Here is a 25,807-nt window from a genome sequence, read left to right as displayed (position 1 = left end):
TTTTTACCCTGGAGGAACCCTTGGAATAATTTTCAGGTCTAAGGGAACCTCTCCATGAAAGTTATTAAAGGAAGTCTTTGACCTACAACTGTTAGAAGTTACGATGGGTCCCCAGAAAAGCTATTTATGACCTGGATTCAGAGTTCCAACATCTGCTCCCTGCCCCCCCCCCAGTCAGATGACTACATTTGGGGTGCTTAAAAACCACCCCATATTTTCTGCCGTTTGCAGTTTCAGATGACCGTACTTTATGACATTTTTGGAATTTACTTCCAGTTTCTGGCAAAAAAAAAAACAAAAAACAAACCCAGCCTGTTATGAACAATGGGTTTGTGTAACAACCACCACAAAAGCCATAAAATTGTGGATAGTCACACAATCCACTTTACAACCATCATTGCTTAAGACCAACATTATGATTGTAGTTGAGAACGACTTATATATCTATAGCTCGCAGTGCTTGGCGTGTGAAGGTCAAAAAATGAAGTTTTTTATTTCAATCACAACCTCTTGCAGAATCCTAGCCCTAAAGCATAAGGTAACGGTAAAAGGAATCCTTGTAGATTTTATTCTGTTAGTAGTTGCTGATGATAGGGGGCAGCGCTCATCTCTGTTTCAAGGCCATTGAGCCAGCGCTGTCCGAAGACATTCCCGTGGTCCTGTGGCCAGCATGACATCACAGAGTGCTGTTACCACAGAGTGCTGGTACTCGCATTTCCATGTTTTTGAACTGCTAAGTGGGGCAAGGACGGGCGTTCACCCCATCGTATGGGCGCTTGGGTGTCAAACTTGGGCTGCCGGCTTTCCAGCTGTCAAGCTCCGCATCTTAACCGCTGAGTCACCGCATTGCCCCTGTAGCATAAATAACCTCCCACATTTTAAAAGCTGAACATCCTTATTTAAATCCTGTTTTTCCTATAAATGTCCTGCCATGCAGGAAGTATGTACTTCCCTAGCTCTTAATTTCTATTTCTGTTATTTACTTTTACTTTCAAGTAAGCATGATATAACTGAGTTGCTAGAACAGTAATAGAGGAGTAATTACTATAAATGCATGCAAATGGACCACGATGCTCATGGAGATCAAATAATTTGAGTTTTGATTACATTCACTCTCCCCTAGCATTAGCTTCTTTAAAGTAACCTATGAGCATTTGAATCCATAACAGAGGGCAAAGTCTATATAAAATAGTGAGCAAATTTTGCGGGGCCAGCATCTCCGTCTCCCTCCTTCTGCATGTTCAGTATCTTTCTTTCTTTCTAGAGAAGTCAGTGAAGATACAATAACATCACACGAAAAATCTGAGCCACGATTTTTTCCCCTTGATTTTACAATGTTTAATATATTCCTTTTCCTACAAAATTGCAGTACTATTATTGAGCAGAATGATTAAGGGTGTCCTAAGAGCTCTAGGGATGCGGTGGCTCAGTGGGTTAGGACGCTGAGCTTGTCGATCAGAAGGTTGGCAGTTTGGCGGGTTGAATCCCGAGTGCCGCGTAACAGAGTGAGTGCCTGTTACTCGTCCCAGCTTCTGCCAACCTAGCAGTTCAAAAGCACGTAAAAATGCAAGTAGAAAAATAGGGACCACTACGGTGGGAAGGTAACAGCGTTCCGTGCGCCTTTGGCATCTAGTCATGCTGGCCACATAACCATGGAGACGTCCTCGGACAAGCACTGGCTTTTCGGTTTTGAAATGGAGATGAGCACCAGCCCCTAGAGTCGGAAACGACTAGCACGCATGTGCGGGGGAACCTTTACCTTTACATTTAAGAGCTGTATATTGCCTGAAAAGAAGCACTTCTGGGTTGATGTCCTTTGCCCTAATTGGTATATGATTTCTTTCTTTCTTTCTTTCTTTCTTTCTTTCTTTCTTTCTTTCTTTCTTTCTTTCTTTCTTTCTTTCTTTCTTTCTTTCTTTCTTTCTTTCTTTCTTTTTTTCAGGCCCTGCAAAGAGCCAGTCAAATTATTGCAGAGATTAGAGAAACACATCTTTGGTGAAGAAACAAGAGACTTGAAAAGGGCTAGGTGTTATATACTAATGAAACTCCATGTGTATCGCAGCATGTAAAGTCTGCTTATATCAAGAAGTTTGGTTCAGTTGTCTATGGACAGAAAAGCATCCTGTACTTTGCAAAGCAAGTAATATTTAATCATCATTACTCACGGCTGTTTCCTGATACAAAGAATAACCTTGTTTTATGTGGGACTGAATTAAGTTAAAATTGAGGAAAAACCTAGGTTAAAATCCCAGGGCCTGGTTTGGTTAAATTTGTTGCCTGTGAATAGGATGAGCAGTGTAGTATTGTGATGTAGCTTTTTCAGCTGCTTTTGCAATATAAGTTTTTATCTGTGAAAGGACTCTGCAATATTTAATTATGAATTTAATTGCATGCCCTTGATCTCAAGCAGACAAACCATACAAGAGAAATATTGCCTTTTAGCTATTTGATATGTAAACTCAAAGATGGTTTAACTTCTGGTATTACTGAACTTTTCTCTTTGTTATATAAATATGGAATATGTTAGCTGAGAAACGGTAGAATTGGCAAGAAATTTCCATTCACTAGTTTCCTCTGGATGGGACCAAAAACCTGGGACCGTTCCCTAAAATACCAGGCTTTAAAAAAATAAGAAATAGTATGAAAAGATCATGTCTCTTAATAATCTTTGAAAGAACACTGAAGTAAAGGCAGATGTCCATCAGATCAACTTGGATCACCAGAACGTATTACTAAGTTCTGCCTGTTTAAAAAAACCACCAGTGATACAGCCAATTAGTTTGACTTGTCTATGACTAGCAAAAGCAACAATGGCATACTGATCCCTGAATATTTTATTTTAAAGTACACAGATAGCTTTTTTTCCTTTTAAAAGGAAACATTAACTGTCGTGTTTGAAATGACTATTTCTAGCTTCCTTTGAGCAGCACACATTAGGAAGCAGGCGCAATGCTTTCTTCCATGAGTTCTTATGGAAAACCAAATTTTGCCTGATAACGTCAACGTAACAGGCTGAAAAGAAGTTGACCTAAATCATTTGAGACCAGAAATTTTTAATATTCGGTTAAGTTTGAAAGTATGAGTTCTGACCTTATTTTACACTGAAACATAGTTGCACTTACTGCTCTTAAATGTATCTGTGATTTATTACAGAAATTCACACCCACATGCAGATTAATCATACGAAAAATAAAATTGTGTTTGAATCTCATTTGCGGCCTTTGCAAAATCTATGGAACTAGATGGTCTTGAATTTAATAACGGCTATGCCAAGATTCTTGCAGAGTTCAGTGAATTGCATTCATATATGAGTTAGAAGTACTATAGTATTGTATTATCTCTTTTCCCAGTCATTACCCAATAAACACACACCAGCACACCAAACCCAGATTGTTGTTTTACACAAGTGTCTTAAAAGCAGTATCCTCAACTCACAAACAACCAATTACACATTATTCCATTACCCCCAGGATTTGCCCAAATTAACCCCTGGGGAAATTATTCGGTTTTAGAGGAACTTTGGAAGAAATATTGGTTTCTCTTGTCCATGGGGATTCTCAGTCATCCAGGTCATGGTTTATCCCAAAGGTGCTTTTTTTTTTCTTTTTGGAGGCAATTGGACTTCCTTGTTTTTCTTTGAAGATGTCTTGCTTCTCATCCAAGAAGCTTTTTCAGCTGTGACTGAATAGTAGGGAATGGAAGGATTTATAATCCTTGCAGACAGCTGGTCATTTGCATTCTTTGGAGCAAATGGCCTCAAGAACTCTAAAAGTAAGTCCAGTTGCCTCCAAAAAGGTGGGGGGGGGAAGCACCTTTGGGATTCGTTTTTCTTTGTTTATATTAATTTCTGACTGGATCCTACCTTTAAGAGCTGTGGTGGTGCAATGGTTAGAATGCAGCATTGTAGGCTAATTCTGCAGATTGCCAACTGCCAGCAGTTCAAGTCTCACTGGCTCAAGGTTGACTCAGCCTTCCATCCTTCCGAAGTTGGCAAAATGTGGAGCCAGATTGTTGGGGGCAATATGCCGACTCTAAATCGCTTAAGAGAGGGCTGCGAAGCATATGAAAATGGCATATAAGTGCTATTGCTATTAAGTGGGAACATCCAACTGGATTTAAAGATTTTCCATCGCATAGGTAATGTTGCTTGTTCCTGATAATTTTTGCATTGATCTGTGACCGAGATGTGGATGGTGAAGTTTCCATTGCATCTTCAAAAGTAAACAAGAACATGGATCAAACTAAACATGTTCATCCGTCTTTTGATAAAAATCCGTCTTGCTCTAAAAGTAATGTGAAATGTAATTTTGAAGGCAAAGCTCATATTTCTTGCAATATTTAATTCCCAGGTTTGTCTTTGAGTGAAGTAAGTTGTTCTAAGTTACATAGATACAGGAAATTCTAAGTACTAACAACAGCTCTGAATCAATCCAAGTGGAATGACATGACTACCTAGAGACGGGCCAACAGAACTGTTTTGGGAAGACCTGGCATATGATGTCTTTCTTCAGACCACACTGATCCATCTTTCTAGTGATGGACTGCCAAATTTTGAGAAGTAGCTCTTTTGGAGCAGGAACTGTTTCTAATGTTCCAAATAAGCTCATTCTCTGTCAGGGAAGATAAAGAAGATGGAATGTCCCTGGGTTTCCCAAAATGTTCCATTCCCAATACACATTTTACACAATGCTTATTACCTCTACCCTAGTAAATATGAAGCAATATATCAAATGTACTTGCAAGATATGGCCTTTAGCTTTTGTGGACATTAGCAATTCTGGTTCTTGTGGAAAGTAAGGCCATCCAAAGAAATATTTAATTGCCAGCATATGACTAACTCCCCACTATAACAGACTGGGCATGTCAGATTAAACTACAGATCTGATTCCAATTATATAATTACAACTAGGGATACAGCCCAGCACTGCTGTTAGTAAATAACAATTTGATAATAAATAAGTTCAGAAAAAAAAAAGGTAAAGGTTCCCCCGCACATGCGTGCTAGTCGTTTCCGACTCTAGGGGCCGGTGCTCATCTCCGTTTCAAAGCCGAAGAGCCAGCGAAGAAAAGCAAGCTGGGGAAGCAGTAAAGACAATACAAAATATCTGTACTATCTTATATGGAAAGTATACAGTGCCTGATGTTTTTGATAGTTTAAAAATAGTGGCTTTTCAGTTAGATAAGACTTCAAAGCTCAGTCATAATAAAATGAACATTTCTCACCTATCCCAATATTTGTTTTGAAGCTGAAATTACTGATGTTTCAATAATAGCAACTTAGCTGCATTTCTCCAGAAAGTGTTGTCCACACTGTCCAACCATCCCACAGGATGATATTAAACAACTTTATCATAGAAAATACTGAGCAAAATTATAGTGTTTAGAATAGGCCAATTTTATCTAGTTTGTAATTCAAATAATAATGCAACTAGTAAATCTTTGTAAATTTAGTTTAATCTCCTTATTGCAGAGAACATTTCCACAATGATTTATACATTTAAATTCCATTATAACCGAAACTATTACATGTATTTCATTACTGAACGATGAAGTAAAACACCATCCATTTTCCAAATGATTCTGTAGGTAAGCAAGCCTCACTCAGTGAGGGAAAAACTACACATTACTCCATTGTCCTTGTTAACATCTGATGCGTACTTCTCTAGGTCATGCCTTTCTGATCTCTTTGAAGAAAGGTGACTTTTCCTAACGTATTACAAACCTTAATGTTGTCACTCTTCATGTGGCAACTGAAGCCATTTTATAATATAATAGTTCCTCTTTCCAATCTTCAGTAGCGATAAACCATTACTGAGAATATGTTGTCCAAGAATAAGCACAGCTTCAGGATTCGTTTCTGTAATATGGTTTATAGAAACTGCACCAACTGTTATGTCACGGTATCTGGAAGAAGAAATTATACAGTTGGATTTACTGCTAATAAGTCTCAGAGAGTTTAGAAGCAATCGGCGTTTATCAGAAGTGTTAAGTAGGGCAGACTGTTATTTTTAAAACTTGGAAAAAACAAGAGACCCTGTATTTTGATAGAATTGCAAGTATCTCCTGCCCACACATGACCATCACCTCTGCCAGCCTCCCAGGATCCCCAAACTCCCAGGATCTCCCTGACCTCTCCCACCTATCTGTGACACCCCTTCACTCTATCTGGGACTCACAGTGTTTCCCACTTAATGACCCCTATAGAGTTGTGACAGCAACCAGGACTGCCATTGTTCAGCAAGGTAGTCATGTGATGTGCTTTACCATTGCTTCACTTAAGCAACAGCAATCCCAACTCCAATTGCCATCATAACCTGAGAGCTACCTGTACATTAGGACTCATAGACAATAACTTCTATGTAAGGCAATTTATAGCATATCATATAGAAAGCAGAGACAAAAACATGTGTCAACTTACCCCTTTGGTCCATCTGCAATTGCATTAGCTTTCCGACACAAATCAATTACTGTTGTTCCAGGTTCAAGTAGCATTTCTATGTAAGGTGCTTCTCTAAAGAGTTCCTGTAGCTCTTCATCAGACATACTTTCTAATGCATCTACATCACTATAATAAAAGGCCTTTGTACATCTGGTAATAAAAAATAGCTATCAAAATATGCACTGCATCATTATTTGCTATATCAGTCTTTCTCAATTTAGGCAGAGCACTTGTATACTTCAAAGTGCTCTGGCATTTACAATCATCCTGCTGGCAATAAACCAGTAATAATGGCTGCTTCATGTCTTCTCCCTCACTTTAAAAATCAGAAATAAACCTCTGCTGCTCCCAGTGGGAGAAGCTATTTTCATTTTGGGGATAGAGTAGGTTTAGGAGACTGGAAAGGCTTCAGTTCCAAAGTTCTGCACCAATCGTGTACCTCAACATTGCTGTGCACCATTCATGAAATAAATGATGAGAAAGTCTCCTTATGTTAGATTTTCCTTTTAAAATTTAAATGTTTCCAACTTTGGATGGATGGGAAATCCATAATTTAATTGCGTTCTTGTTTGCTATCTGTAAAGCTACAGTCCTTGCTTATTTATCCATTCACAGGATTTTTGTCCAACAAATGAGATTTAACAAATTCAATTTGTCTTTACCTCTTGGCAGATTCCAGACCTTTCCTGCCATGAACAAGCTTAGTTACTTCAGCAGCAAGCCGCTTGTGAGGTCCCCGCTTCTCAGGGTCTTTAGCATGCACTTGCATGATATGATCAATTTCCGCACCAGAAAGGAAAGTAAAAAGCTTCAAATACCTTAAAAAGAGGGTAGCATTATTTTGTTTTAGTATTACATAATATACATTTACATACATACATACATACATACATACATACATACATACATATATATATATATATATATATATATATATATAAACTAAAAGTGAGACAAATACACTGTTTCCTTTTTTAAAAATATTGAAAATAAAATCGGACACTAGCAATAATCATTTCTGATCAGATAGAGCTAAAATAATATGACAAACCAATCACAGTAAATGCAGAAACATTCAGAAATGTACCAGGAGCTCTGAAAATTAGGGGATTTTTTTTTGAAAATCAGGAATGTATTACTTCTATTGTAATTTATACAGCAAGTAGTGGAGCCTTCTTTGCTATTCATCAACCCATAAAATTGAGGATGTGTTTTAAGTCTTAAGTATTTATTTAATTTTAAAGTTTGTCAGAGTATCCAGTTGATCAGTTAGAACAGAACAAGGCTCTTTGGGTGTCAAAAGTGCTACTTCCTGAAGCTTGAGATGGCATAAACCAATTGTGAGGAGTGCTCTAAGCATCATTTTTTTAACTATCACATATAGCATTCTATCTAACTTCTAAGACATTCAAGATGAGTACTTCTGTTCTCACTCCAACTTGATTGTCACAACAATCCTGTGAAATAAGTTAAAAGAAATGCAATCTTCTGCCCTTTATACACCAACATTATTGGAAATGTAAACAGAAACAATTAGAAAGCATCTGGGTACCTATATGTGCTGGACTGAAAGAAAGTGAGCTTTGTAGTTAAAAAGCTTTGAATTCTGGTCTCCCGCACTGACAGTCCAGCATCCTATAAATCATCATTCTAGCAAACAAGTCCTTTTGTTTTTATTCTAGCAAACAAGTCCTTTTGTTTTTAGCAGGAAAATAACTCCTCGTGTAGAAACAGACTTGCCTTTCTACAGTGGCATCTGGCTGTCTGATAAAGAACTGATACAGTTCAAACGGAGAAGTCCTATTTCTGTTAAGCCAAACTGCATTCCCAGCAGATTTTCCCAGCTTATCTCCAGCAGTACTTGTAATAAGAGGTACAGTTATTCCATATACTTCGTTGTCAGTTACTCTTAGAGAGAGAAAAAGTGAAAATGTTATTTGTCAACAGAGCTTCATATACACTTGATACTATCTGATTGATCACAACTGACACTGGACCCAACATGGACAAATTCATGCATAATATTAGTTTGCTGTTTCCTTCTTCCTAGGTCTGAGAGTGACTGCTTCAACTTCTGATTTCTATGCCCAAGGCCTGATTAAAACTCAGGTTTCCCTGCTCCTAGACAGTGCCTTAACCACTAGACCAAATTGGCTCTAAAGTTCTTAGGTCATATTAAATGGTCAGCACAGATTTTTAAAAGCCCAACCATTTACAAACCAAATATATTTGTTTTATAGCAATGTCCCTAAACCTAACATCATCTTGACATATCAAACTATAGTACAACTTCCTTTATTTTGAATCACCTGTGTATACTGGCTGGGGAATGACAGTAGCTATATACTCCAGGACACTGGATGCATATTAGGTTGTGGAAGGAATGTATATCCAAAATTTTGAAAGACACTAGAAGACCTACCACTAATAAAGTCCACTAACACTCTCCTCAGCTCCGTCCCAAAGAGACTGGGAGGTAAATAATATTCAGTCGTTTCCTTATGATTCTGAAATGTATTATTAGACAGAGCAAATCTGAAAAAGCCCAAAGACCCAAAAAGGGAAGGAGACAGAAATCAAACTCTGGCCCTTGTTCTAGTGTGAAAGGAGATATTACATGAGTATGACAATGTTTATGTTAAAAGGCCCTAGTATTAGTAGAAGAGGCTTGGAGTCTTCATAGAGCAGGGATGTCAAACTGCCGACCTGCGGGCCTGATGCGTCATGCTGAAACTGCGCCCAGCGCATTGCCGGCAATGAAGAAAAAGTTGTGATATGTCACGACACATCACATGATGTTGTGAGTTTGACACCCCTGTCATAGAGGCTCTGGGTGGAGACTCCAGCAAGGGCATTCTATAGTATTATCATTACATTCCAGCTATAAAAGTGATAATATGATTTACATTGCTTTCTTACCATGGGCCAGTTCTGGAAGTATATAACCCATAACTTGGTGGAACAGTGGGCTAATGCCTCCTTAAGTAACACCAGCTGCCTGTAATTAGTGCAGGTTCGAGTCCCACCAGGCTCAAGGTTGACTCAGCCTTCCATCCTTTCGAGGTAGGTAAAATGAGGACCCAGATTGTTGGGGGCAATAAGCTGACTTTGTAATAATGCCACTGGGGGGGGGGCGAAAGCCCTAATAAGCAGGCATATACATAGAATGAAGACTATTGCTAAGCACATTGGTTTGTGCTTTAGATTGTAAGCCACCGTGAGTCTTCGGAGAAGGGTGGGATATAAATGGGATTAAAAAAACAAACTTTGACTAGTTTGAAGTTCTTTTGCTTTCTTGTGGCCAAGAAATCAGTGTAGTTGTGCATGATAATAAAATATACTTTGTTGCATCAATCTCCAAACACTTTGGTTTAGTTAAAGCAGGCATTTCCCCACAACACACTGTAAAATTAAAGCTTACCTCCCATGGAACCCATAAGAGGAAGACCAAGAGAGACAAATGACAAAAACTGTGACATCACACAAAATCTGTGACTTACATACTTATAAAGGTAAAGGTAAAGGTTCCCCCGCACATGCATGCTAGTCGTTTCCGACTCTAGGAGCCGGTGCTCATCTCCGTTTCAAAGCGGAAGAGCCAGCGCTTGTCCGAGGACGTCTCCGTGGTCATGTGGCCGGCATGACTAGACGCCAAAGGCGCACGGAACGCTGTTACCTTCCCACCGCAGTGGTCCCTATTTTTCTACTTGCATTTTTACGTGCTTTCGAACTGCTAGGTTGGCAGAAGCTGGGACGAGTAACAGGCGCTCACTCTGCTACGTCAAACTGCCGACCTTCTGATCGACAACCTCAGCATCCTAACCCACTGAGCCACCACTCCCTTACTTGTACTTGTACCGCATACTTGTACCGCATGCAAGTACACAATGACAGGCTAATGCACCCACCCACACTCCTTTGCAACATTAAGACTTGCTGGGCTCCCTGAAATCTCTTCCAACTCCAACTGTCTTACTTAGAGACGAGGTCGTATCCAGACATGATATTGCCCAGCTGGTCCGCTCCACCCAGCTGAACGAGGCAGCCGTAGTGACGGTACAAATGCAGGAAGTCGTAAGCTTGCAGCGCCGGGTAGAGAAACTCGGCTAGGCCCAGGCCTTCGCTGCTGCTCAAGCGGGCCTTGCAGCTCTGCCGGCTGAGCAACGTGCCCATCCGCAGGTGACCCCCGATCCCGCCCAGGAAGCCCATGACCGACTCGCGCTCCAGCCAGCTGGCGTTGTCCAGGAAATGGACGCTGCCCAGGCGGTGGCCATCCTCGGCCCAGAAGAGCTCCCGGTGGTTCTGGAAGAGCCGCTGCAGCCCCTCCAGGAGGCCCGCCGCGCGCTGCCGCACCTGCTCCGCCGTCAGCGGCTCGCGCGCTTTGGTGCGGCCGCTGGGATCGCCCAGCTGCGCCGTAGCTCCGCCCACCAGGGCGATGACGTTATGGCCGGCGCGCTGGAAATGCAGCAAGCCCAGGACCGTCAATAGGTGCCCGACGTGCAACGAGTCGGCCGTGGGGTCGAAGCCGCAGTAGGCCGTGACGGGCGGCCGGCCGGGCTGGAGGAGGTCGAGGAGCTGCTCCTCGGCGGGCTGAGGCGGGAACACCTCCTGGAACAGACCGCGCTGGTACTGGGTGCTCAAGAGCCCCTTCGCCACAGGCGAACCCGGCGCCGGCCGAGCGTCTGGCTGCTGGTCGTGACGCTGCCGCCGCGCCTGCGAAACCAGGAGCCGGGGCAGCGCCGCTGCTCTCCGAGCCGAAAAAAGCCATAGGCATCCAACCCGGAGCGTGGGCGCCGCCATCTTGCTTACGGAAAGGCCGCTGCGCGCTGAGCGCGAGGCATGTCGGGATTGGGGCGGGGCCGAAGCGTCCCATTCCCTCTTTGAAAGATCGTTGCTCCGGGGTCTTCAAACTTGGCCCTTTTATGACTTGTGGACTTCAACTCCCAGAATTCCTCAGCCAGCATGCTGGCTGAGGAATTCTGGGAGTTGAAGTCCACAAGTCATAAAAGGGCCAAGTTTGAAGACCCTTGCTCCAGAATCATCGGGGTTGGAGCGTGCCGGACCCTGGGATATGCTTCCGTGAGATTCCCAGGTTCCCAAGTTTCCTGGCTTGAAGGTGTGACTATCGTCCCCCAAAGCAGTGGCTTTAAAATTGAGGCGTGCATTACAGAATGGACTACAGCAGGGGTCTTCAAACTTGGCCCTTTTATGACTTGTGGACTTCAACCCCCAGAATTCCTCAGCCAGCAAAGCTGGCTGAGGAATTCTGGGAGTTGAAGTCCACAAGTCATAAAAGGGCCAAGTTTGAAGACCCCTGGACTACAGCCTACTTCACCTCCTGTCTGATGAAATTCCAAAGAGAAAGTATTAAGCCAGCTTGGCATAACTGCACTTCGATGCCTCTGCATCCAAAGCTGGTTACAACCTACAGAAAGAGCTGTTTCTTTATGTTAACTATAATTCAACCACTCAACAAATTGCTGCCATGTGGAATGTCACATGTTCTCTTCCAGAATATTTAGGTATCAATACAGACAATGACGAGGATAACTCAGCAGAAGCATGAGAGATGGGCTCTTGTTTCTTTTGAAGAATAAAGATGGAAAGAAGCCTGACTCACGCCCAAGCGTAAAAGAGAACACATGCACAGGAAGGACTTACCCTCTAGCTTTTCCTCTCTTAATTAGTGTCTACATTCCTTTTTAAAAGGATGTAGAAAATTCCACTATGGATCCCCAGAGTAAACATGGGTACTTCAGTCCCAGCAGGGAGGGATGGAATCCTGTTAAGAATGAAGAATGACTATTTGAACTATGTGAGGATCTTGTACATTTCTTTGATCTTAAAGAAAGGGTCGTGCAGTTTTCTATCACGATTTTTTGAAATGGTCAGATTAATACCACAGAATCAAGAGTTGGATGGCATAGATATCTAGTTCAACCCTCTATTTATTGTATCCATTACCGCATTTCTGATTCATCCGGTCTTGGATTGAAGACCTCTAGTGAGGTACTCACCACTCCATATGACAACCCATTCCACTGGCTGATAGCTCATACAATCAGACAGTTCCTTTTTGTTACTTAGACGTTCCAGCTGTCACACCATTCACATGATCATATGATCACAGTTCAGGTTGCACCATCCCACAGACATGCGATCACCATTTGCAATCTTCTCTGCCTCAAGCAAAGTTAATGGGGAAGCCAGCAGGGAAGATTGCAAGTTTTTATTTTACTTTATTTATTTGCATCCCGCCTTTATTATTTTTACAAATAACTCAAGGTGATGAACATACCCGACACACTTCCTCCTTTTATTGTCCTCACAACAACAACCCTCTGAGGTGAGTTGGGCCGAGAAAGAGTGACTGGCCAAGGTGACCCAGTTGATTTTCATGGTTAAGGCAAGACTAGAACTCATGGTCTCTAGCCTGTTTAGGGTTGTTTATCCTCACCTCCAAATTTACACTCTTTTACCTTTCCATGTTTATGTATTTAACAATCCAATTTGTATGCTTCCCATCCAAGGAAACTGAGTAGTATACTAAAAAGTGTAGCATTTAATTAAAATTAATTATTAAATCAGAATTATTAAAAGCCAGTTTGGTCTAATAGTTAAGGCATCAGGCTAGGAGTCTGTGAATTCTAGTCCCACCATACCCACGAAAGCCAGCTGGGTGACTTTGGGCCAGTAATTCCCAGCCCAACTCCCCTCATAGGGTTCTTGTGAGGAAAATAGGAAGAAGGTGTGTTGGATATGTTTTGAGTTATTCATAAAAATAAAGGCAGCAACAATAAAATCAAAAGAAACCAAGCCAAGAATCCAGCAGTTATTGACCACATATACCCATGCCAGAGCAATTATGATTGACATCCTAGCACTAATGCCTATGGAAGACTCAGGTGTTCACAGCCTTCTGAAGGTCAATACAGTTGGGGCCATCTGTTTCTCAGGGTTGCAAAGGGCAAAGAAGGCATACTTCTGGGGCCTACCACCTGACTGTTTCACCATGAAGACTCAGAGCAAGCTTCATCCCAGCTTGAACAATTTATTTAAATCTTAAGCTGATATACAAGTGCAACTCAGTATAGCAAAGCACTAAGTTGCCAAATATGAAAAACCACACTAATCTAGAGACATTCCAGCCTCCAAATCTCTTTCCAGGAGATGGCAGCATTGCACTTAGCCTCTGATTATGCCAGCATAGTTTTGTTGTTGTTAGTTGTGATGTCTTGTCCGACCCATCGCGACCCCATGGACAATGTTCCTCCAGGCCTTCCTGTCCTCTACCATCTTCTGGAGTCCATTTAAGCTCACGCCTACTGCTTCAGTGACTCCATCCAGCCACCTCATTCTCATCCCCTTCTTCTCTTGCCCTCAATCTTTCCCAGCATTAGGTTGTTCTCCAGTGAGTCCTTCCTTCTCATTAGGTAGCCAAAATATTTTAGTTTCAACTTCAGGATCTGGCCTTCTAAAGAGCAGTCAGGGTTGATGTCCTCTAGGACTGACCGGTTTGATCGCCTTGCAGTTCAAGGGACTCGCAGGAGTCTTCTCCAGCACCATAGTTCAAAGGCTTCAATTCTTTGGTGCTCAGCCTTCCTTATGGTCCAACTTTCACTGCCATACATTGCAACTGGGAAGACCATAGCCTTGACTATACACACTTTTGTTGGCAGGGTGATGTCTCTGCCTTTTAGTGTGATAAATTTGCCATGGCTTTCCTAGACTTGCTTTAGTGTGCTAGATTTGCCATGGCTTTCCTCCCCAGGAGCAAGCGTCTTTTAATTTCTTGGCTACAGTCCCCATCTGCAGTGATCTTGGAGCCCAGGAAAATAAAATCTGTCACTACCTCCATTTCTTCCCCATCTATTTGCCAGGAATTGAGAGGGCAGGATGCCATGATCTTGGTTTTCTTAATGTTAAGTTTCAACCCAACTTTTGCACTCTCCTTCTTCACTTGCAGCAAGTGTTCTTCTAGTTCTTCTTCACTTTCTGCCATTAGAGTGGTATCATCTGCATATCTTAGGTTGTTGATATTTCTCCCAGCAATCTTAATTCCAACTTTTGATTCATCTAGCCCTGCCTTTCTTGTGATGTGCTCTGCATATAAGTTAAACAGGCAGGGTGACTGCAGCCTTGCCAGACTTCTTTCCCAATTTTGAACCAATAAGTGGTTCCGTGTCCAGTTCTCACTGTTGCTTTTTGATCTGCATATAGGTTTCTCAAGAGACAAATAAGATGGTCTGGTACCCCCATCTCTTTAAGAACTTGCCACAATTTGTTGTGATCCACACAATCAGAGGCTTTAGCATAATCAATGAAGCAGAAGTAGATGTTTTTCTGGAACTCCCTAACTCTCCATGATCCAGCATATGTTGGCAATTTGATCTCTAGTTCCTCTGCCTCTTCGAAATCCTGCCTGTATTCTGGTAGTTCTCGATCCACATACTGCTGGAGTCTAGCTTGTAGGATTTTAAGCATAACTTTACTAGCATGTGAAATGAGTGCAATGGTGCGGTAGTTTGAACATTCTTTGGCACTGCCTTTCTTTGGAATTGGAATGTAAACTGATTTTTTCCAATCCTGTGGCCACTGTTGAGTTTTCCAAATTTGCTGGCAAATTGAGTGTAGCACTTTTACTGCATCGTCTTTTAAGATTTTGAATAGCTCAGCTGGAATACTGTCACCTCCACTAGCTTTCTTGTTGCTCAGCTTTCCTAAGGCCCATTTCATTTAACATTTTAGGATGTCTGGCTCAAGGTCAGTGACCACCTCATCGTGGTTATCAGGGATGTTAGGCTCATTCTTGTATAGTTCTTCTGTGTAATTTTGCTACCTCTTCTTAATCTCTTCTGCCTCTGTTAAGTCTCTTCCATTTTGGTCCTTTATCATGCCCATTTTTGCATGAAATGTTCCCTTCATCTCTCCAATTTTCTTGAAGAGGTCTCTAGTCCTTCCTATTCTATTCTTTTCTTCTATTTATTTGCACTATTCAAGAAGGCATTCTTATCTCTTCTAGCTATTCTCTGGAATTCTGCATTCAATTGGGCGTATTTTTCTTTTTCTCCCTTGCCTTCCACTTCCCTTCTTTCCTCAGCTATTTGCAAAGCTTCCTCAGACAGCCATTTTGCTTTCTTGCATTTCTTTTTCTTTGGGATGGTTTTGGTTGCTACCTCTTGTACAATGTTGTGAACCTCTGTCCATAGTTCTTCAGCCACTCTGTCTATCAGATCTAATTTCTTAAATCTATTTGTCACCTCTACTGTATATTCAACAGGGATATGATTTAATTCATACCTGACTGGCCTAGTGCTTTTCCCTACTTTCTTCAGTTTAAGCCTTAACTTTGCAATGAGAAGCTCATGGTCTGAGTCACAGTCAGCTCCTGGTCTTATTTTTACTGACTGTATAGAGCTTCTCCATCTTTGGCTGCAGAGCACATAGTCAGTCAAGAAGGCATTGTCAGTCAAGAAGGCATTCTTATCTCTTCTAGCTATTCTCTGGAATTCTGCATTCAATTGGGTGTATGTTTCTTTTTCTCCCTTGCTTTTCGCTTCCCTCCTGTTCTCAGCTATTTGCAGAGCTTCCTCACACAGCCATTTTGCTTTCTTGCATTTCTTTTTCTTTGGGATGGTTTTAGTTGCTACTTCTTGTACAATGTTGTGAACCACCATCCATAGTTCTTCAGGCACTCTGTCTATCAGATCTAATTCCTTAAATCTATTTGTCACCTCTACTGTATATTCGTCAGGGAGTTTAGTTTAGCCTAGTGCTTTTCTCTAATTTCTTCAGTTTAAGCCTAAATTTTGCAACGAGAAGCTCATGGTCTGAGCCACAGTCAGCTCCTGGTCTTGTTTTTACTGACTGTACAGAGTTTCTCCATCTTTGGCTGCAGAGCATATAGTCAATTGATTTCTGTGTTGACCGTGTGGTGATGTCCACGTATAGAGCCTTCTCTTGGGTTGTTGGAGAAGAGTGTTTGCTATCATCATCATATTCTCTTGACAAAATTCTATCAGCCTGTGCCCTGCTTCATTTTGTACTCCAAGGCCAAACTTGCCTGTTATTCCGGTTATCTTTTAGTTTCCTACTTTAGCATTCCAATCCCCCATGATGATAAGGACATCATTTTTTGATGTTAGTTGTATAAGGTGCTATAGGGCTTCTTAGAACCGGTCAATTTCATCCTTTTCAGCACCGGTGGTTGGGGCATAGATTTGGACTACTGTGATATTGAATGGTTTGCCTTGGATTCGAACTGAGTTCATTCTGTCATTTTGGGGAATGTATCCCAGTATTGCTTTTCCTACTCTTTTATTGACTATGAAGGCTACTCCATTTCTTCTGAGGGATTCTTGCCTGCAGTAGTATACCTGATGGTCATCTGAATTAAATTCACCCATTCCTGTCCATTTTAGTTTGCTGATTCCTAAGATGTTGATGTTCAATCTTGTCATCTCCTGTTTGACCACGTCCAGCTTGCCTTGATTCATGGATCTTACATTCCAGGTTCCTATGGAGAAAAAATCTTTACAGCATTGGACTTTCCTTTCACCACCAGACACATCCACAGCTGAGCATCCTTTCGGCTTTGGCCCAGTCGCTTCATTCTTTCTGGCGCTACTAGTACTAGCCCTCTGCTCTTCCCCAGTAGCATATTGGACACCTTCCGACCTGAGGGGCTCATCTTCCAGCGTCATATCGTTTTGCCTTTTGGTACTGTCCATAGGGTTTTCATGCCAAAGATACTGGAGTGGGTTGCCATTTCCTTTTCCAGTGGATCACGTTTTGTCAGAACTCTCTGCTATGATCTGTCCGTCTTGGGTGGCCCTGCACGGCATAGCTCATAGCTTCATTGAATTACGCAAGCCCCTTCGCCACGACAAGGCAGTAATCCATGAAGGAGATTGCCAAATTTGAAAAACCGCACTGATTTAGAGACATTCCAGCCTCCAAATCTCTTTCCAGGAGATGGCAGCATTGCTCTTAGCCTCTAATTATGCCAGCATAGTTTTAGTGGACCCTAATCACAGATTTTATATATTTATATATATGTGTTTGTGTGTGTGTGTGTGTGTGTGTGTGTGTGTATTCCAATCAGTATAGATCTGGAAGGGACCTTGGGGGTCTTCTAGTTCAGTCTTTTCTTAAAAACCTCTAGTGACGAAGCACCCTGAAGTTCTGAAGGCAAGCTGTTCCACTGGTTAATTGTCCTCACTGTTAGGAAGTTTCTCCTTAATTCTAGGTTGCTTCTCTCCTTGATTAGTTTCCATCCGTTGCTTCTTGTCCTGCCTTCTGGTGCTTTGGAAAATAAAGTAGTTGAGATTTTGAAAAAAGTTACAAGTAGCATAGTGCAAATGAGTCAACATATCTTTTATACTCTACTAATGTTGAAGCACATTGTTAAGAACTTCATTATCGGTCACTGCCCAGAGTTACTTGTCTGAAATGGGCGGCTACAGGTAAAAGAAAATAAATAAAACCATTTGTTCCATGAAGAATGTGGAACAAACAGCGAGCATAGTATAATACTCAAAGGCTATACAATACAAATAAAGCTAGTTTATGCTCCAGTGCAGTTTTAAAACTTAGAATTGTTGCTAAAAGTTATATCTAGAATTTCTTTGCTAGAAAACCTGTGTCTTAGTGTGGGGTTTTTTTTGTTTGTTTTCTTAGAGTGGTTGTGATAAGATCAAGCCAAGATATGCCATTTTGCTGTGTGAAAGAAAAAGAGTTAGAATCTGAACAAGGAATGGGATTGTATAACCTTCATTTATCTTCTTTTGCAGGTAGTTTAAGATATGTACCATCTATTGGTTTGTGTGTGTGTGTGTGTGTGTGTGCACGCGCGCATGTGTATTGACTTCTGGAGACTGTCTGAATTAGTGCTTGCAGTTTTCTTGGTAAGGTGTTTCAGAAATCGTTTGCCATTGCCTCCTTCCTAGGCCTGAGAAAGAATAACTGGTTAAAGATCACCCAACTGGTTTTGTGCCTTAGGCAGAATTAGAATTCATGGTCTCCTAGTTTTTAGCTTGGTGCCTTAATCACTACACAAACCTGGCCTTCTATTCATTGGTAGCAATAGCTAGGCTTTTAAGACAAATCATAATAAAATACTGCATGCTCTATGGAACTGTTGTTTTAAATCTAATTCCAAATAATGATGTAAAAAGTTCAGTAATTCTAAAATATCCAAAGTGTGAGATGCCAAGAACAAGGGAAGAAGACAAAGTTTTTGGATTTTGATTGGTATTTTTCAAAGTGGGTCATTTTCCATTTTCAAGAGGTCTGAAAATGGCCATTGCTGAAAATACTGGAAACTGGAAAAAAACAGATTTTATATATTGGGTTAAAACCTGTATACTGCAGGAGTAAGAAGGTTTAAGGATTTCAGGGACATAACATTGTCACAACGGTCTCACAGAAGATAAGAGCAAAATCATTTAAAAAGACCAATGTCAATACATTAATTCTATTGGAAACATAAGTATTTTAAGCCTCACTTGTCAAAACATTACAGTTAAACTGTAAACGTATATTTCTGAAGTTATGAATAGGCAAGTTTATTCTTTTATAGACAAGTTGTCTTTTGTTTATTGAACTATTTTTTAAAAGTAAAATGGTCTTTTCATTTCATCCCAATTTATGTTTCTATTTAATAAGATATGTTTTTTTAAAAAATGTGCATGAATGGATCTGGTGGCTTGTGGAATGAGCTAATCTCTGTTCCAAGTATCTTGAGGTCAAAATGTCAAATCTTTAAAATACTGTTAAATTTATTAGATGCTTCTTTAGACTGTTTCAAACCCTTGTTTGAAAGGTATGCCAAAACATTTTTTGTCTACTGACAAAACATTGCCTGTTTCCACTCTTACATTCAGATTTTTTTCTGCTTTGAAAAGTACCAATTAGCTCCTTTCAGATCTAATTTGGGGTACTTGGTAGGTTTTATAAGATGAACATAATGCAGACTACTTAGTGTTTTTAATTCCTATAGAAGCATTCTGGAAATATGACACTATTTTGTAATTATTTTTTATTCTTTAGATCAAGTTATACAGCTGCCCAAATGATGCGTGACTGACAGGGTGTACAGGGTGATGTGCAAAGTTGAAAACAAATAATCAAAAGCATTAAACTAAATCACACCCACCCGTGCAACTACAAACAACAAAACACACAGCAGAAATCATTAAGAGACTTTCAAGAGTTAAACCTCCCACCCTAGTGCCTAGGAGAAAAAGCAGGTCTTCAGCACTTTCTGAAAATCAGGCAGGCTCCAGACTATCTGAACGTTAGCAATGCTGTTCCATTTGGCAGGCATGTTGACAGAGAAGAGAGTCTCCTGGGTCTCACGAGACAGGATTACTTAAGTAATGGGATCTGGAGCCTGCCCAACGTATCAGATTTTATTGGGTGGGAAAAATTAACTGGAGACAGGAGATTCCACAGATCACTACATCCTGTGCCACGAAAGGTTTCATAGGAAAAAATTCAGCACCTTGAACTTCACTTGGGAGCCCATTGCAGCTTGCAAAGCAACGATGTTAATGTTAGCATTTCAAGGTAGTCCAGACGAGAAGCACAATCACGAATACTAATTCTGTCTTTATTATAACTGATATTAACAGATTCCAATAAAGGAGAATATTTGTAGCTCAGGATTGAAATGAGTGGTCCTTAGTGCTCTCTGAGCTTGGGTGTTTTCTTGCAGATGTTTCATTACCCACACTAGGTAATGAACACCAGCACTGATGATGTTACCTTAGTTTCGGTAATGAAACATCTGCAACAAACCAAGCTAGCTCAAAGGGCACCAAGGACCCTTTATTGATTCTTGCAAGGTTTTCTTCCCCAGAAAACTAGGGAGAGTCCCTTCTGAAACCCCTCATGCCCCACATCCTTTCATGGATGGAGACATCTTTCACCTGCTGATTTCCCAGTCTGTAGTTCTTGTCTCTTAAGGTCATTCCCACATGCCATTTCAGTTACACGAATGCACTCTGGACTAGCTGTAACATCTGAATAATATCCTCTGCAGTTATTACCAAGATGTCAGCAACTTGTTATCAGCACTTGAAAGTACCACACTGATGAATCATCAAACAAAACTCAAGAGTTCTTCTCATTGGAGGCACAAATGACCAAGTTCAAATTATCTTACTTTGGATTCATTATGGAAAGACCCAGTTCTCTGGAAAAAGCTTTAATGCTGGAAAAGGTGGGAGAAAACAGGACAATGACCAGCAACAAGATGGACGGATTCAATTAACTCTGGCAATGTGTGCACGATAGGAAGACATGAAAGACAAGGTTAGGGACAGATAGTCGTGGAGAAAATCTATGTGTCACTAGGAGCTGAAAACAACGTATTGGCACCTTGTCTCCCTCCCCCCCTCTCATCTTCTATTTATTATCTATCAATCAATCTATCATCTAATATCCCTATGTTACCTTTTGAAAAAAAGAGATAATTTCCCTTTGTCAAAAGCACTTTTCTTTCTCTTCTTCATCTCCACATTCTGCACCTTAGAACTCACGTAAGCTAAAATTCTGCAGTGCATTACCAGTGATTGATCATTATTTTAGAGAAGGACTGGTTCCAAGGGCAGGAAGGCATCCATTTGACAATAAATACATCCCTACATAAATAACACTATTGAACTTTAACCCCAGGGAAAAAAAGTCAGTTCTGAATCTGCTTTAAATCCCAGATTCAAGCCCTAAAGGAATTTAAGGAGAATGTGTCTCTACTGAGGAAAAAGCAAAGATAAAATGCTTAGGATAAATTGGAAATGAGCTGAGTAACCCAAAGCCGTTCAGTTAAGATAAATGAATTTAAAGTCCCATGAGTTTTTTTCCCCCCAGAGCTCTGTTTCCCATATCTACTGTTTACAGCAATAGATTAACATCAATCATATTAGAGAGTGTCTGCATATGGGTATTACTTCAATGCTGCATAAGTATTAGTCCTAGATCCTACTCATTATTAGCACTAAATGCATTTTCACATCAGAGGGTTTATTAGCAAATATTTACAACGTGATAAGAAAATTGAACAGATGGAAGGTTTTGATGAAAGCATTTCACATACTTTAAGACTTCTTTTTAATGTGGGGGGGAAAAACAGCTCAGGAGCTGGCCAATTTGTAATTATTGATAGGGATGGGTTTTGGTAATGTTTTTTATTATTATTTTGTAATCCAAAAGAATGTTTGGATGCATTTTGATCCCAGGAAAATGACTAGGAGCAAAGGAACCTCTAGTAAGTCTATCTACATAGGAATCGAAATGGGAAAGTATATTAGAAAAGAGCAAAATTGCAGATATCACTCCTTGGGGATTAATATTAACAGAATGACATTGCAAAGCAGAGTATTTATAATTATTTGCACAATGATGCCTGATAGCCACCAAATGATGGGTAATATCTTCCCTGCAACCAGCTCTAAAGAACACTAAGGCAAATGGAATGATTTAAGTCACTGATTAGATTGTCTGTTGAGCAAAGAGGGCTTTAAGAGAACACTTGCATCACCTTTCTGCTACTTATTATTGTTCCTGTCCTGAAAAAAGCTGAAACTCAGCAGAGAAAATGCAGTACTTCTTTTCTTTTTACAACACAATGCATCATATAGTATGAGGAGAACTTGGGTTGTAAAAGTACAAAATATTTGAGGAAGGGGAATTGAGAAGGAGGAATCCTCCCTAAATTGAAGTTGAAGTATAGGTAAATTTTAGAATTGCTGAGCACATGCTAGTGATCTCAGTGGAATTGTCCACGTGGTTCCTGTGGTCTACAAAGACAGTTCTAGTGGTCTTAACAAGGTAATGATGCTGCTTTCTCTATAGATGTGGTTTATAATTTCACATAAACTTTGTGGTTTACACAATACCTTTGGAATGTCAATTAAGCCCAACACATAAAGCTATGGTATAAATGGTTGTTAGGAGAATCAAAAGTGAGAATCAAAAATATGCATGGAATTTGAACTTCTTAGACACAGGAGAAGAATGGGATAAAATTCAGTGGTGACAAGGTGATGGTGCTGTGTGTGTTTGTGTGTGTACAAAGCAAAAAGAAGTTAGTTCCTCTTGGTATTTGGATTTCCACTTTTTATGACATGATAATGCATCAATTTCAGCAATTTAAAACCATACGTTTGGGTGGATACCAACCTGTACAAAGGAGCTACAGCTTTATCAATGGATTTGAAAGTCTTTCAACTGAATATGTGATTCTAGATGCAGCACTGATGTTTAGAAAGGTTAAGGTTCAAGTCAGCTGGCTTTCTCAAAAGCTATTATAACTGGATTATCTCAATGTAGAGGCTGTCAGTAGGAAATCCCTTTACTGTTTGGGTTATCCTGTGTATTTAAGAGTAATTATTTCCTGCATAGAGTCAGTCCACTATTGCAGGGGTGGAAAACCTACCCTTCCAGATTTGACTGAATTATAGACCCTTAGAGTCTTAATCACTATGAGCAATAGTGGGAAATGCTGAGAATGAATATTCAGCAAAATTTGAAAGGCTGCAGATACTACATCCTTAAACAGGAGACTACATTTGCAAGTCAACACAGATATTATTGTGGCCACCATATTGATTTTTACATATTTTCCCTTTAATGTACTCAGTGTAGGATTGTCTAGAATATGGAATCATGAAGTTGGATGGGGCCATGTAAGATAATAAATCCAATCCGATAAAAGAATTCACCTGGAAGCATTCCTGAGCAAAAGAGAAATTATGATCTGCCTTAGTGATCATTTCTATTGTTTAACTGTTCTTAACACATATCTTCTTAGAGAAGACAGAATCAAAATAGAAACTAGTTCTAATTTTTACTATTCAATATCTTTTTACCATCTTCATTAGACAGCTGGTATATTATTATTTCCAATTTCCTTGACATTCTGAGCTCAGTCTAAATATTAGCTTTGCTGACTTCATCTTCACAAATCTTTGTTATGCTCTTCCTTGGTGAAGAGCTGAACTCTTGCATTATTCCATTGTGCTCAATTGCTTCAAGCATTTTTCTCTTTCTAGCTCAATTCTGAGCTGAGAGATTGATTTCCCTTTAGTTCAGTTTTCCTCCTTTAGCTCAAATCTAAGATCAGAAATGGGGTTGAATCAGCTTCCGGTTTGATGTTGTGGCTAGATGGGCGCAGGAAGATGGGGCTCCATCTTTCGCGTTTGATTTCACCCTGCTAGGGACCCTGGAAAGGGTCAAAAGTCAACTCGTAGAGGTGACAAGCAAAGAGGGGATCCTCGTTGATCACGGGAAGGTGGCGGCCCTTCTGTTTGATCTGAGGAAGCCCTCAAACTGGCAGGGGAAAGACTGGTTACATTCATGTAGCCAGTTAGAAGCTGCTGACAATGGAAGACAATAAGCACTAACAAGCAACCTTTCAGCAAGGTGGATGAAACTGGGTGAGACCTATCATCTATTTAAGACTCTAAGACTTCTTCCTGGAAAAAAATTGCCCAAAGCACCCTCCCTGATGAGAGAGGGAAGGGGAATTTCCACCCATTCCCTCATGAAAATAAAAGTGGCGAACTAGTTAATTGGGGAAAACAGAAAATTACAAGATTAATCTGGAATTAATACATACTGTATATGGCTTTGAAATTTGGGGACTAAAAGTGTTTTTGAGACTTTTTTAAAAAATAAAAGACATTTGAAAAGCTTGTAATATAAGTTTGGATTTAAAAAGCTGGAAAACTGCACTAATAACATCTAGTGATGAATTATGGCACTACAATTTATTATGCCTAAAGGAAGCTTGGCTTGAAGCCCAGATTTAGATAAGACTCTTGGTGTCCTTGGAATTTCCATTTTTGAAGAGTGCAACTGGGAAAAGGGGAAAAAACACGTTTGGGCTGTATATTAGTGTGGCAGAGACAATGAACTATTTATTATTTATTATTGGGACTTATATGCCGCCCTATCTCCCGAAGGACTCAGGGCGGCTAACAACAATAAAACACAATAATACAAATGTTAAAAAAAGATTAAACTAACAAGCCCCAGTGATAAAATATTAAAAACATTTTTTTTAAAAAAAACCCTATCGTCAGTCCAGGTCAGCCTGATGGAAAAGAAATGTTCTGAGGTCGCAATGAAAGGACTGGAAACTGGCCTGCCTGAACTCTGAATATAAATATTAACTGACTTTCAGAGCTGTGTTGTGGAACTATTTCCCTGCAGAAAAAAATACATCATTGCTTGAGATTATGGAATATTTTGGATTACAAATCTTTGATTGATGAACAATTTTTATTATAAAGACCACCTACAAAAAATGAAATGGAAGTCCCGTACTCAGCTTTAAATGGTAAAAAACCATCTTTAACACCTGTTCCCAAAATCTTCAGTTTGATATACCACCAAGAAAATATGGATGAAGACCAGAAAGAAATTTTCTCCATGGTGAAATCAATACAAGAGACTATTGCTTTAGCTCATGATGAGACTAAAAATGACACAAAGGAGATAAAAGAACAATTTTCTAATCTAAATTTACAAACCCAGAACATGACTACAAAGAAGGAACTAGCAACCCAGAAAATAGAAGAAAAACTGGAGGAAGCAGATCCAAAGTTGGAGGACCTAAAGGAAGGAACTAACCAACAGATCCAGACAACTGAAGAATTAGGAGATGGAGTGATAATATTGGAAATGGAAAAGACATCTTATCAATCAAGAATTCAGAACACATTTGAGGAAAAGGAAGAATTGATTGAATGGAAGATAGAGCTGTTAGGACAGACATGTCAAACTCGCGACGTCATGTGATGTGCAACGTATTGGGACAGTTTTGCCATTGCCAGCAATGGGGTGGGCGCAGCTTCCACGTGATGTGTCTGGCCCGTGGGCCGGCAGTTTGACACTCCTGTGTTAGGAGAACTGTGGGGAATTGGAGAAGGAGGGAGGCTGTTTAATGAATATCAAAGGGTTTATTCTTCCAAAAATATTTTAATCACATGGTCTTTCTTAGTCCAAACAATATACACAAAGACAGGAAAAATTACTTGATGATTCAAATGCATTGACTTGGAAAGTTAGTTGGCAAAGGAAGAAAGCTAGAGTAAGACTGATGAAAACAGGTTTCGATCCATTAGATGGGATTCTATATTATTAACTAGATGTTTGAATATAGTGGAGAATAGATAATTGCTAGAAATAGAAGTACTATCATAACTAGAAAGATAAGATTTGTAATTAGAATATTAGATTTTGGTATGAGAAGTGAAACAGAAAAATGCTAAGAAGTTTGAATAAGGAAAGCTTTTGGTTACCTAAATATAACGTACTTTGAAATTATAAACAATAGAGACATTACTGATGGGAAATTAAAAT

The 25,807-nt window shown here is 40.1% G+C and overlaps 2 protein-coding genes across 3 annotated transcripts in view; one reads left to right on the top strand and one right to left on the bottom strand.

Annotated features, from left to right (window-relative positions):
- The window catches only part of DNM1L (dynamin 1 like), a 43,833-nt gene extending 39,576 nt beyond the window's left edge, over positions 1-4,257 (top strand). For both annotated transcript variants that reach the window (XM_083365165.1, XM_083365164.1), the window contains one exon: positions 1,943-4,257. In XM_083365165.1, the coding sequence (XP_083221291.1) occupies positions 1,943-1,999 (57 nt within the window). In that variant the 3' untranslated portion in view covers positions 2,000-4,257. The remainder of the gene's footprint in view (positions 1-1,942) is intronic.
- Positions 4,258-5,442: 1,185 nt separating this feature from the next.
- Positions 5,443-11,239, bottom strand: YARS2 (tyrosyl-tRNA synthetase 2; the record flags this gene model as incomplete). Its single annotated transcript, XM_083366529.1, has 5 exons — positions 5,443-5,904; positions 6,419-6,589; positions 7,102-7,257; positions 8,180-8,347; positions 10,416-11,239. 5 exons carry the CDS (start codon positions 11,237-11,239, stop codon positions 5,733-5,735), a joined length of 1,491 nt encoding a protein of 496 aa, XP_083222655.1. The 3' UTR covers positions 5,443-5,732.
- Positions 11,240-25,807: the final 14,568 nt, after the last annotated feature.

The sequence above is a fragment of the Vipera ursinii genome (assembly GCF_947247035.1).
Source record: "Vipera ursinii genome assembly, chromosome: 6".
NCBI lineage: Eukaryota > Metazoa > Chordata > Lepidosauria > Squamata > Viperidae > Vipera > Vipera ursinii.
The sequence above is the reverse complement of the archived record's forward strand: the minus strand, read 5'-3'. Positions and strand labels throughout refer to the sequence as shown.